Source organism: Panthera pardus, unplaced genomic scaffold, assembly GCF_024362965.1.
Source record: "Panthera pardus isolate Hobbes unplaced genomic scaffold, ASM2436296v1 HiC_scaffold_8, whole genome shotgun sequence".
Classification (NCBI taxonomy): Eukaryota; Metazoa; Chordata; class Mammalia; order Carnivora; family Felidae; genus Panthera; species Panthera pardus.
The window spans coordinates 126,867,726-126,881,810 of NW_026527013.1; the positions used below are offsets into that span (position 1 = coordinate 126,867,726).

Here is a 14,085-nt window from a genome sequence, read left to right on the forward strand (position 1 = left end):
AGGTCTGTACTGTAAGAAAGAAGAGGTAAGAAGAGTTAGCAATAATTATATATACTACCACCACATGCTTGCATTCATTTTTAAATGTTACCTAAATAATACGGAGGAGTATTTGTGTGGCTTCTAAAAAGCTAAGGGGCATCACAGTGCATGCATCAAAGATATAAACTATTAAAATCACATAAACACTTCTTAGAATAACTTAGGGCGAGATCTTAAAATTCTTCCATGCTGTCAAAACTGAAAAGAACCACAGAGAGCCTGCAGTTCCATTGCCATATTTTAAATTATCTGGGCACAGGCCCATGAATCTCTCTAGTCTTTTAAGAGGTAAAAATTACTGAGTCTCTAAACTGAATTGGCTGGATGTCTGTCCAGGTGCTGAAAACTATGTAGGGTGAACCAGGCCCTCCTGCAGAGCTAAGGCTGTAAGAGCATTTGTATGAAACGCCCCTTCTGAGAAAAGGCACTGATGTTATACTTGGCTAGGGGAAAACCAAAGGGTAAGATAGAAAGTTCTAGTTTTTTGTTTTGTTTTTCTTCCCTTTCTTTCTTCTCCACAACTTCCTACCCTCTCCCTAAGTAGCCAACTCTTTAAAAAGCAACATTACATTTTGTCATCAAGGGATTCTACCTTTCAAAATGTTTATGAAATGATGTTATTTATTGCAGACAAAGTTTGTAAACGAGAATCTCCATCCACACATAAGAAAACAGATAGTAAAGAAGAAGACAGGCTGGCAGGGAAAAAATATTTCTCCAAAGTGGTATGAATTTGGCATTAATAGGAAGCCAAGTCTGGACCACAGAGATAAACATCTTTTGTCAGGGCATTTCCTAGATGAGTTTTGTTGAGATAAAGCTCCATTTAAAAGACAGTTGCCTGCATACAATTCCTGGGTTGTGAAAGTGCTGAATTTGATCCAGCTAATGAATAAAAAAAGTTAACCTTACAAAAACTATCAATTATAAAGTCATTTTGTGATGGCCATTTTTTCAGATTCTCATAAGGGACTGAGATCTAAGTAGCAATGCAAAGGAAAGAGAATGGCAAGGAATGAGAATGTGAAATCCATTAAATGTATTGCCTTTTGAGAAAATATTTAATTTTTTATTTAAACTGCCAAGACCGCTAGTCTTTGCTTCCTTAGACTTTTTAATTTAATTTCAATGAATGAAAACCATTTTCTTACGTAATTAGAATATTAAATTATTGTTATTCTCTCTAACCACTTCTCACATCATTTAACGAAAAAGTTTTCAAATCCCTGTCCATTCACAACTGAAATTTTACTTGAAATAGAGTTAAATACGGTGTTACTATACTCCTTCTTTTCTTCAAGTTCTAGAGTTTTAAAAAAATTCTTCCAAAACAAGTTTCATTCATTCATTTCACACAAAGGTATTACGGTCTTCCTCTGTGCCAGGCCCTGAGGATAAAGTCATGCAGAAAGCTGTGGTTCCAGCCTCCTAAGACTCATGGTCTACTGGGAGCCAGTAAAAAAAAAAAAACAAAGAATTCACAAAAACGGGGTAAGTGTTTGCACAGGGACAAACACAAGATCCAAGGAGAATGGAGAGCAGAAGAAATCACTTAACTTCTTACCAGTGAGGTTGGGGAGGGCTGAACAGAGGCGATACTGGTTCAACCAATCTTCAGAAGCTATTTTTCCCACCATTTGAAAGCACAGGTGTATAGCATGAGGGGAAGAAGCCCTTAACCATGGGACCAGTGACACTCCACTCCCTATGACATCACTTAACCTCCCCAAGCCATTGTATCCTCCCCTCCTGACCAGTAATAGCAAGACAGTCTGCTCTGTTCTGGAAAGGATTTCTGGAGATCAAAAGAGATAATGTGGATGAAAGCACAATACAACCTCAAGGAATCTGCATTCAGAACAGCACTGTTTTTAGAGCAAAAGAGGCTCTAACAACAGACAAGCAAGGCAATTTGGATGTAGGAGAGAAAGGCCTGCCATAATCCAGTATGAGTTAACATTTTTGTTAAGTATGAAAAATCCACAAAACCCAGTATCTTCAGATTTGAACTTACTTCTCTAGAACTTTTATCCTAGAAAGACAGAACACAGCAATTTGTTCTTCACATTCATCATTCACTGCTTACGTTTCCTTGGCTTTCTCATCTACAATCGTTTCTTTTCTTTTTAGCAATTCGTACCACTGACTGAGGCTTCCTCTTCTAGTAGTTCCCATTAATCATCTCCTTTGGCTTTATGCCCTTACATAAGGGAAGAGAATTCAGAGGTCTGTTGAGAAGGCCCTGGTTCCCAATCAGCTCTTGTCTGAAATAAATATGTATCATGTAAGCATTCGATCTCTGGGGCACCCAATTCCAACACCCTCATTTGACAATCTAGGGGCTTTTCTGTGCCCTTTGATTCAAGGCAGTATCTCCCAGAAGATACTGATTAACTTCAAAAGGGAAAGAACTTCACGGTGAGTGGACCCAGCAGATAGCACCTCAACCATGTAACCAAGGTCAACACCACCATTAATAACACATGTCGACATCATGTACCCCGATACAATGTGCCGAGTGAGAAAGGTATGACACTACTTCTCTGGCATTCCTGCCAAAAGTGCGTAACCTTAATTTAACCATCAAATACCAAACAAATCCAAAATAAGGGACACTCTACAAAATAACTGACCAGTAGTCTTCAAAACTTTCTGTCATGAAAGACCAGGAAAAACTGAGGAACTGTCAGATCAGAAGACTCTAAGGAGACATGACAGCTAAGTGCAATGTGGGATCCTGGGTCAGGCCCTTAGACAGATAAAGGACATGAGTAGAAGAAATGGTGAAATCAAATAATGGTAATAGTACCACTGTTAATTTCCTAGTTCGGTAACTGTACCCTCATTATGCAAAATGTTAACCTAGGGGAAGCTGCATGAAGGGCATTTGGGAACATTCTGTACTGTTTTTTGCGATTTTTCTGTAAGTCTACCATGATTTCAACATGGATTAAAATAACAAGGTTTAAAAAATTCAAGTGACTCTTCTGGATTTTGCTTTGACTTTCCAGCTTTTGCACAGATTCTCTGAAATTCTTTATTTTACATAACCCTTCCCAGAAATCTATACTTATAAAGTAAATTTATAAGGGAACAGTGGGGGCTCTTCTGCCCTCTGTTCCCACACCAAGTCCACCTTGCCCACCCCTTCATTACCTTCCTCCTAAAGAAGGAGAAATCAATCCCAGAGACATTTACTGCACCATGATTACAAGTGAGCTTGACTTAAGAAGCATGGACCCAAGCACACCTCCTTCTCTTATATCCCTGCTTCAAATCCAGGTATGCAGGAAATCAATATGCTTTCCCTCTTTCCCCTTCCCTGAATACCTGATTGAGGGCAGAGAAGGTTGAAGAAGGATAGAAAAAACTCTACTTAGGTCTTGAGAATAACTGAATCCTGTCCAGGGACTCCTAAGGGACTGCGTCTGTAGTGTAAACAACGTGATTCCTTGATTTCCCTTGACTGTGGGTTCTCACATACACACCCTTTTGATCCTGGTGGGGAGACAATGTCATCTTCACATAGAAGTTAGGTGCCCAGACCCCCACATGCATAATATTTTCAACAACCACATCTATCTTTTACACAAATAACTATAAGAAACAATTATAACATATCCTCAAAGCAGAGCAAAATATCTATGAAAGTAATTTAAGCCCTGAAAAAACAATCTGCATTACCTTCTTAATAAACGCCACTGAAAACGTATCCCAGGATACTATTCCATGGTCCATCAGCTCAACAAAGGCTGTCAGGGTGAAGGACAGCATGTCTCCAAAGCTGGAAAACACAGAGAAGATTAATGGAGATGGAGAGCTGAGCAGAAGCACAGACACAGAAGTGAGAAAGCTTTAAATAAGTGGATACAGAAGAATTATAAAAGATCATTGAGATACACAGCTAGGCCTCAGGAAACTTCTTAAAAAATGTGAGTCTACGGAAAGGAGGAAGGTGGGTTTTATGGAATAAGCCAGGGCCTCAGTTGGACAGACCTGGGCTCTCACAGATTCTCACTCTGGTGAACTATGTCATACTGGGCAGTTCACAAATCTCTCTGAGCCTCTGTCTTAGCTGAAAAACTGAATAGTGATACCTATTTAATCACAGGGCTGCTTGTAGAGCACTTAATCACATGTGTAGTATATAAGCATTCAGTAAATGATAACTTAAAGAAAAGCTTTTCAGCAAATGAAAGTTAGAGTAACCAAGAGAGGGCAATGTGCTTCTTTCATTATTCACGGTATCTAATAATTATAAATAATTCTATTAAGAGTATTAGCACTTTGCACAGGATTTGAGTGGGGTGTGTGTGTGTGTGTGTGTGTGTGTGTGTGTGTGTGTGTGTCAGTGCAGACACACACACAAACACATAGGTACAAATATATATGTAAGTAAGCATATTCATTTCTGTTACCCTGGACAGCATTTTATTAATAGTCTTTATAGAATATCTGTAGAAATAATGACTGTTTGCTGTAGACTTGCTGTGATTTGGAAGGCTATAGGAAGGGTCTAATGTTTGAGTTAGAAATCAAAACAGAGATGAGACAAACAGTTCCACCCATGACCCTTATCAGACAATATCCTAGTTTCTAATGCGTTCAAAACCACACTCAACAGACACTCAGAATATTTTACAGAAACTCACCTCTACTGTAAATCATCATCATAATAAACATTAACTGTCAAGATAAGTACTGTCTTCAAGTACATTGAATTATGCCCATCAGGATTTCTGCATACTATGCAACCTCACAGATTCATGTGCTTGATTTTTAAAAAATATAGTTCAGAATTTGAATCTGTAAACTCATATATACAATTGCTACACTACAAAGTCTCATAGAATGTTTAGATTGAATTTTCCCATCTATTCTCAGTTAATAGTATAGAAAACAGGCTCGTGTTTCTTTTTTGTTTGTTTGTTTGTTTATTTATTTACGTATTTATTTATTTTGATAGACAGAGAGAGCAAGCAGGGGAGAGGCAGAGAGAAAGGAAGAGAGAGAATCCCAACCAGGTTCCACAATGTCAGCGCAGAGCCCAGCGCGGGGCTTCAACCCACAAACTAGAAGATCATGACCTGAGCTGCAACCAAGAGTCGGATGCCTAACCAACTGGGTCACCCAGGTGCCTGAGGCTGATGTTTCTTTTAAAACGGCTTCATATGGGGCGCCTGGGTGGCTCAGTCGGTTGAGCAACCGACTTTGGCTCAGGTCATGATCTCACGGTTTGTGATTTCGAGCCCCACTTCGGGCTCTGTGCTGACAGCTCAGAGCCTGGAGCCTGCTTCTGATTCTGTGTCTCCCTCTCTCTCTGCCCCTCCCCCACTCATGTCTGTCTCTCTCTGTCTCAGAAATAAATAAACGTTAAAAAAAAAAGTAAAATGGCTTCATAATTTCCCTTCTTCCCAGTTCTCTCAGCCCAGCCTCAGTAATGGCCTTGGGAATTCTGCATCACTTTCCAAGCTGTGATGCAAGAAAGAAACCTACAGAAGAGGCAACGGCTCTCAGAAGACCATGATCCAAAGCTCCCAGAGATCAGAGATGATGAGATGCAACAGATAAAAATAGATAAAAATGATTATGTGTGCAGATTCAGGAGTCAGATAGCAGTTTTCCCCTCCAATTCTAAGTGGGCAAGCTACTGATACATTCTGTGCCTCAGTTTCCTCATTTATTAAAAATGATGGTGGTGGGGCATCTAGGTGGCTCAGTCGGTTAAGCATCCAACTCTTGATTTCAGCTCAGGTCATGATCTCATGGTTCATAAGATCAAGCCCCATGTTGGGCTCTGGACTGAGCATGGAACCTGCCTGAGATTCTCTCTCTCTCTCTCTCTCTCTCTCGCTCTCGCTCTCTTTCTCCCTCTTCCCCTCTCTCTGCTCATGCACACTCTTTATTAAAAAAAAATCAGTGGTGGTGGTGGTGGTGGTGATCACTCAGGATTTTTGGGGAAATAGAACAAGCTACCACACTTTAAGCTTGGGTGTGGTGTATATATACAGCAACATGTGAGTGTTAGCTATGATCATTATGCAAAAGTGATCTTCTAGAAAGATAAGCAAAGCCCATGATCTTCAAATGTTTGCCTTCAAATATTCTCTGTCCTTGGAGCCAGGGTTGAGGGGGGGGTGGAACGCAAGGAAAGCCAACCCATGCAGGCCAGAAATACTTTTTTTCAAAGGCTTCTCTGACTCACAGATTGGCAATACTAATCTTACAGGGGCCCCTTACATGGTGTGCCCCCCAAAATAAGTCCCAAACCAGAAAACTCAAACTTACTTGAAGGACAGAACCAAAAAAAAAAAAAAAAAAGTAGAAGGATGAAAAACGTGTTAAAAAGAGGAGCAAGAAAGGTCAAATTTTAAAAAGAATTCCAGAAATGACTCATTCTACAGACAATGAATGACAAAATCCAGACATTAGCTTGAGTGAAATTAAAAAAAAAAAAAAAAAGTAAATTGCATCAGGAAAATAAGAGAGCCAGGTATAAAAACAATTAGCAAGATTTATTAATAGAGTATGTTGGTATCAGTATTACTGTGAAAACATTATTACATAATAATGTATAATATTAGTAAACAATATTAGCTAATGTATTATTTTACCATATCATTATCAGTAAACACTATTTGCTAATTTATTTTCCTTTTTACTTAAAAGAGCGGAAAACAAACATATAATAGTTGCCATTTGCTTATGCCTGGCATGTTAAAAGATCTCAACGGCTCAAAGTCCCCCATATACACGACATTGGAGAACGGCACCCATGGCCTCCATACAGGCAAAACACTGCCTCACTGTTGTCACTAACAGCATGAGCAGTGGGACAGGCAGTGACAAAGGAAAGCACACACTCTTGGAATCAAACTTGTCTTTATATTCCCTGGAGCTAGTTGAGGCTGAGAATAGAGATAGTATTAGTCTTCCTTAACTGCCTTAGAAACAAGAAATAAATTATATTTATGCTCTCTAATTATCTGAAGGAAAAATGACTCTGTCCCCTGCTCAATGGGCCCATAATCCAAGTGGCCTGAGTAACATCTAGGATTGTCCTGCTTCCTCCAATGCTCTAGAACTCTGCCCACAGACTTCTCAGACAGGCTGCAAGGACTTGAGAGAAAAGACGGAGAGAAAGTGTATCATTTGGTTTTCAAATCTCCAATCTGCTTTTGGGGCCAGGATTTTAATCTCCATGGTTGTTAAGGAGGTGGAGCACCATTTCTGCCACTGCGATAGGCCTTTATGTGCTTTGTAGTTTCCATTAGTGTGAACGGTTGGTAAGTGAGAGAAGCTTCTTTCATATCACACACCAAGGTGTCCATGGCAGGGATCGCTCCCTTGGTCCATCTAATAACACTTTATATACATGTTATATTATTGATATTCATATTTTGTAGAAATATTATCTAATAACATTTTATTTATACACATCATATATTTTAACATATTCTATATATTCTATAGATATTCTATATATTTTATATAGATATAAAAATCTGAGCATGGAACCTGCCTGAGATTCTCTCTCTCTCTCTCTCTCTCGCTCTCGCTCTCTTTCTCCCTCTTTATGTGCTTTGTAGTTTCTATAGATATTCTATATATTTTATATCGATATAAAATATCTATAGATATTATATATATCTATATAGATAAATATCTATAGATATTATATATATCTATATAGATATATATCTATAGATATTTTATATCGATATAAAATATCTATAGAATATCTATAGAATATATTCTATATATTCTATATATCTAACATATTCTATATATTTTATTAGACCATATATAGTCGGTTATACTATAGAACAGAACATATATATTCTATTTAATATATTCTATATAACATATGTATGTGATTAGATATATTTATACATGTTATGTATTACAATATAAAAATATATATACACATGCAAATATAATATAGCATATATATAGTGCATATATAACATAAATATAATTCATTACGACTGGTCGCTGGATGGCATACTAGGTTTCCATGAGGGAGGATTTTTTTTTTGAAGGAGAATTTTTTTAAAATTCAACCTCAAACCCTCAGTTGCAAGGAGAAGATGGCCATCCTAAAATTTTATTACATTCCAAATCAAGGAACTCAATCACCTAATTTCAAATGATGCAGGTATAAAAGCCCTTATTGAACCCTGACATAGATGTTTAGTCTCACTCCTAGAGGACTGACTTACGCTCCAAGGAGAGAGGGCAGGAGCCAAGGCTCTGAAATCAATGCCGCGTGCAAAAGATCAAGGCTAAAAGGGTTACAAATATAAAGCAAGCACATGGCACGTGCAGAAGCACTTTTATTTGTTTGGTTTATTTGTTTTTTATAAAGTGCTAAGCTAAAGATTTTGCAGTACTGACTGCCACAGATTAAGCCGACTGCAAACTACATGCTGGTCGAGAGCTATGTCACAGCCAACACACCATGTGTGCTGGAATGATTCAACTAAATGTTTCTCATCAACTCAGTAGAGACCATCTTCATTCCAACAAAATTCAGCCAATCTTGAAGCATTTCAATTTAAGCTGCTAAATTTATAAAAGAACAGTGCTTCCAAATGTTTTGATTGGGTGCCAGGCAGAAGTGGAGAAGAGATGCAAGTAAAGGCCACTTTTAAAGTTTTTGTTAAGTCATACTCAATATATACTTAATTCCCAAAGTTAATGAATATAGTTCTGTCCTGCCCTTTGAATTTCTCCAAATGTTTTTTTTTTGTATGTGGTAAAAAGTATATACATAAAAGGTTATAAATTTATAAATCACCCTGTAGACATTCCCTTGGCCTTCAGATCATAGCATGAATGTGCCAACGTTCTTTTCACTCCTTTGGTAAAAATTTAACTGTGGATCAATTCTGGAATCTATTCTATTTCTTTGATCTATCTTTCCTCTTATACCAATATCACACTGTGTTAATAACTTTATAGTGAGTCTTGAAGTCAGTTAATGAAATCCTCCAACTTGGTTCATCTTTGTTGTTTTTTCGAAACTGTTTTGGCTACTCTAGGTCCTAAACATTTCCTTTAAGTTTTAAGATTGGTTTGTAATTTCTTTTTAAAAAATAATATTGCACTGAATATTACTGCACTGAATATTGCACTGAAGACAATGTGTGTGTCTTCCAAGAAACGGTATATTCTCTACTTATTTAGGCCTTCAATTTCTTTCAGTCATGTATTTGTCAGTGAAGAGATGCTACATGTCTCTTGTTAAATGTATTCCTAAAAAATTTATAATTTTTGCCACTTTGTAAATAGAAATTTTCAAAATTTCATTTGGCTATTAATGCATACCTATACATCACTTTTATACACTGATGCTGTATCCTGAAACCTTGCTAAATTCAATTATGAGATCTAAGACTTTCTTTATAGATTTACAATTTTCTACACAGATAATCATGTCTTCTATGGTTTTACTTCTTCCTTTATGATTATTATGTCTTTTATTTCTTTCGATTTATTGCTATAGCTAAAAACTCCAACACAATGTAACAGAAGTGCAAAAAGCAAACACATTTGCTTTATTCCCAATCTTTAAAAGGGCAGAAGTTGGAAGGAATTCAGTATGCCAACATTAAGTATGATGTGTTTTTTTGTTTGTTTGTTTTTTAGTAGATGCTCATTATCAGGTTGAGGAAGTTCTCTCTATTCCTAGATTGCTAAGAATTTTTATGAATGGATGCTGGATTTTATGAAGTGCTTTTGCTGTATCTATGAATTATTTTCTGTATCTATTAAGATCATTTTTCTCTTTAAGCCCTCTCCTTTGTTTTACTAAACACTGAATCACAGTGACTGCTTTTCAAACATTGAGTGATTTCTGGGATAAACTCTCACTGGCCACAATGTATTATCCTTTTTATATATCATTTGATTTTATTTGTTAATATGCTGCCGGGGATTTTTGCACCAGTGTTCATTAGTCTCATTAGCTGGCACATTTGGTATCTAAAGATTAAAATTTATTGGCATAAAGTTATTCATAACATTCTTTTATTTCCCTTTAATTTTCAGTGTATTCTGTAGTGATATTCCCTCTTTTATTCCTAGTATTGACAATTGGATTTTTCTCTTCTTTTTTCCTACTAAATATTTTCAAATAATCTGTTCTAGTTTCAATTTTCTCTATTATTTATGTGTTTTCTATTTCACGGATAGTTACTCCTTTCATTCCCTCCTCCCACTTTTGTAATTCACACTTATTTATTCTACCTTTTTAAGGTAGAAACTTAGATCACTGATTTTTCTTGACCATTCTTCTTTTCCAACATAAGCACTTAAGGATATAATTCCCCTCTACACACTGTTTTAGCTGCATCCACAAATTGTGTTTTGCTATATTATATTTTATTATCATTCAGTTAAAAATATACTGCAATTTCACCTGGGTGCATTCCTTGACTCCTGGGTATTAAAGAAGTATGTCTTTTAATTTCCAAACATCTGAGGCTTTTCCGCAAATTTATTGTTCCTGATTTAAAATACAATTTCCTTGTGGTCAAAGAATGTAATCTGTATAATTTCAATCATTTGAAAATTCTTGAGACTTTTTACAGCATAGTATATGGTCTGTTTGGTGAACATTACACATACACTGAAAAGAATATGTATTCTGCTATTGTTGAATGTGATGCTCTCTATATAAATGGTGACCCAAGATATTTTACAACGTTGGTCGAATCTTGTCTACCCTTACTGATTTTGCCAGTTTTCCTATCAATGAGAAGACAGTGTTAAAATCTCCAGCTATTGTTAAGGATTTGTCTTTTTTTTTTTTTAATTTTTGAGAGACAAAGAAAGACAGAGCACCAGTGGGGGAGGGGCAGAGAGAGAGGGAGACACAGAATCCGAAGCAGGCCCCAGGCTCTGAGCTGTCAGCAGAGCCCAACACGAGGCTCGAACTCATGGACTATGAGATCATGACCTGAGCTGAAATCGCATGCTCAACCGACTTAGCTGGGGGACCACCCAGGTGCCCCACGGATTTGTCTATTTTTCCCTTTAGCTGTCACTTTTTGCTTCATGTATTTTGAAATCTTATATTAGGTACATAAACATTTAACACTTTTATGTATTCCTAATAACGCAACCATGTTTTATTATGAATTATTTTTATCTCTGACAAAATATTGTCTTGAATTGTTATTTTGTCTGCTATTGATAAAACAACTAAGTTTTATTATTATTCGCATTTGGGGCACCTGGGTGACTCAATCAGTTAAGCGTTCAACTCAGGTCATGATCTCACAGTTTGTGGGTTCGAGCCCCGTGTTGGGCTCTGTGCTGAATGCTTGCTCAGAGCCTGGAGCCTGCCTCAGATTCTGTGTCTCCTTCTCTCTCTGCCCCTCCCCCACTCACGCTCTGTCCCAATGTCTCTCAAAAATAAATAAATGTAAAAAAAAATTTATTATTATTCACATATACATGTATGTATTTTCAAGTTTTGAACTACATGCACCTTTGTATTTATAATACATTTCTTATAAATGGCACATAGCTGGGTCATGCTTTTTCAAATATGATCTGAAATATTTTAATTGCAGTGATTAGTCCATTTAAATTTAATTTAATTATTGATATGATTAGGTTTAGGCCAATCAATTTATCATCTGTTTTCTGTTTGTCTCAGCTGTGTTTTGTTCTGTTTCTCTTTCCTTACCTTCTTTTCTGCAAATATTTTTTATAGTCCCTTTTAATTCCTCTATTGGATTTTGAGTTATACTTCTTTTAGCTTTGTATGGCCATATGCCTTTTAAAGAAATATGAGGGCCACCTGGGTGGATCAGTCGATTAAGCGTCAGACTTTGTCTCAGGTCACGATCTCACGGTTCCTGACTTCCAGCCCCGTGTCGGGCTCTGTGCTGACAGCTCAGAGCCTGAAGCCTGCTTCAGATCTTGTGTCTTTTTCTCTCTGCTTCTCTCTCTCTCTCTCAAAAATAAATAAACATTTTTACAAATGTAAATAAATATGAGAAATTTTAAAGACAAAACTGTATTTTGTCTTTTCTAGTTACCCACATATCTGTAATTTCCAGTGTTGCTCACTCCTTCCTGTAGAGCCCAATTTCTATCTAATGCATGTCCCTTCAGGCTGGAGAACTTCCTCCATATTTCCTGTAGTGTATGCCTGCTGATGATGAACTATCTTAGTTTTCCTTTATCTAAAAGTGTTTCTATTTCACTTTCATTTTCAGAAGATCGTTTTACTAGATAAGAATTCTGGTTTGACAAGTTTTTTGTTTTTTGTGGGGTTTTCTTTGTTTTTGGTTTGGTTTGTGTGGGGGTTTTTTTGTTTTTTGTTTTTTGTTTTTTTTACACTTCTAAAATATTGCTCTCTGGCCTCCACTATTTCTAATGAGAAATCAGCTCTCATTCTTATTCTTACTCTCTTAATGTAGTAAGTTGTTTTCCTCTGGCTGCCTTTAAGGTATCCTTTTTATCTTTAAATTTCAGAAGTTTGACTATGATGTTTCCAGGTATAGTTTTCTATTTATTCCAGTTAGGATCACTGAGCTTCCTAGCTTTATAAATATATTTTTCAACAAATTTTGAAACTCTCATTATTTCCTCAAATATTTTTCTGGTCTCATTCTCTCTTTCCTCTCTTTCTGATACCACAATTAGATGTATTTTAGACCAATTATTTCTGTTTCACAGGTCAATTACTATTTATTTTACCTATTCTTCGGATTGGGTGATTTGTAATGATTCATCCTCAAGGTTATTGTCTCTTCTTCCATCTTCAACTCCCATAGAGTGAATTTTTCATTTTAAGTATTATACTTTTCAGTTCTATAATTTCCACTTGGTTATTTTTTATGGTTTCCATTTCTCTGCTAAGACTCCTCATCTGTGCACTCATTATACTAATACTTTCATCTTCTAATATGTTTATAAGCATTGCTTTAAAAATCTCCATTAGCAGAGCACTTGGGTGGCTCAATCAGGTAAGCCTCCCACTTTGGTTCAGGTCATGATCTCACAGTTCGTGAGTTCAAGCCTCGCTTCGGGCTCTGTGCTGACAGCTCAGAGCCTGGAGCCTGCTTTATAATCTATGTCTCGCTCTCTCTTTGCCCCTCCCTCCCTCCCTCCCTCCTTCTCTCTCTCTCTCTCTCTCTCTCTCTCTCTGTCAAAAATAAATAACATTTTAAAAAGTCTCCATTAGCTAATTCCAACACCTGGGTCATCTCAGGGTCAGTTTCTACTATCTGCTTTATTTTGTTCTTAAGAATAGGTCATCTTTTCTTGTTCATTTATCTAGTAATTTTTTTATTTTATTTTTTTACATTTATTCATTTTTGAGAGACAGAGAGAAACAGAGCACAAGTGGGGGAGGGGCAGAGAGAGAGGGAGACACAGAATCTGAAGCTGGCTTCAGGCTCCGAGCTATCAGCATAGAGCCTGATGTGGAGCTCGAACTCACAAACCACAAGATCATGACCTGAGCCAAAGTCAGATGCTTAACCAACTGAGCCACCCAGGCGCCCCTAGTAATTTTTGTTATATTCTGAACACTGGGAATAAAAGATTGTCAAGTCTCAAAATCCAGTTCTGTTTTTCTGAGACTGTTTTGTTAGAGCAGAAATTAACCTAGCTAGAATCAAACTCCAAATTCTGCAAACAGCAGCAGTTTAAATCTCTTCTCAATTCTCTCCACTCCCAGTAGATGTTTTTACCAGGTCCTTTGGGGTTCTCACACACATACACACTCACACATGTACATTCATGCTTCTGATTTGGGCAGATTTTATAGGTGGATCTATATGAACCTGTAGAAATGAGGTCTCCTACCCTCTGAGCTTCTCTTCTTTCACAGATTGCCCCTAATAATCTAGCTGCTCTGCCAGCCCCCAAACTATATCCTCTCAGTAACTTACCAAGACTAAGGCTGCCTGCTGCCCCGTGCTAACTGGATGAGCGGGTACCCTCAGGCAAAAGCTACAGTAACACACAAATCTCATCTGAGACCCATTATGTTCTTTCAAGAACTGACCACCCTCTTTC

At 37.1% G+C, this 14,085-nt stretch overlaps 1 protein-coding gene across 6 annotated transcripts in view; it reads right to left on the reverse strand.

Moving 5' to 3' along the window:
* ELMO1 (engulfment and cell motility 1) overlaps nt 1-14,085 on the reverse strand; it is a 534,040-nt gene that overhangs the window by 339,677 nt on the left and 180,278 nt on the right. For all 6 annotated transcript variants that reach the window (XR_008420442.1, XM_019418107.2, XM_019418110.2 and 3 more), the window contains one exon: nt 3,727-3,826. Coding sequence is in view for 5 of the 6 variants with exons in the window: in XM_019418107.2 (XP_019273652.1) it covers nt 3,727-3,826 (100 nt within the window). In the remaining variant the exon portion in view is untranslated. The remainder of the gene's footprint in view (nt 1-3,726; nt 3,827-14,085) is intronic.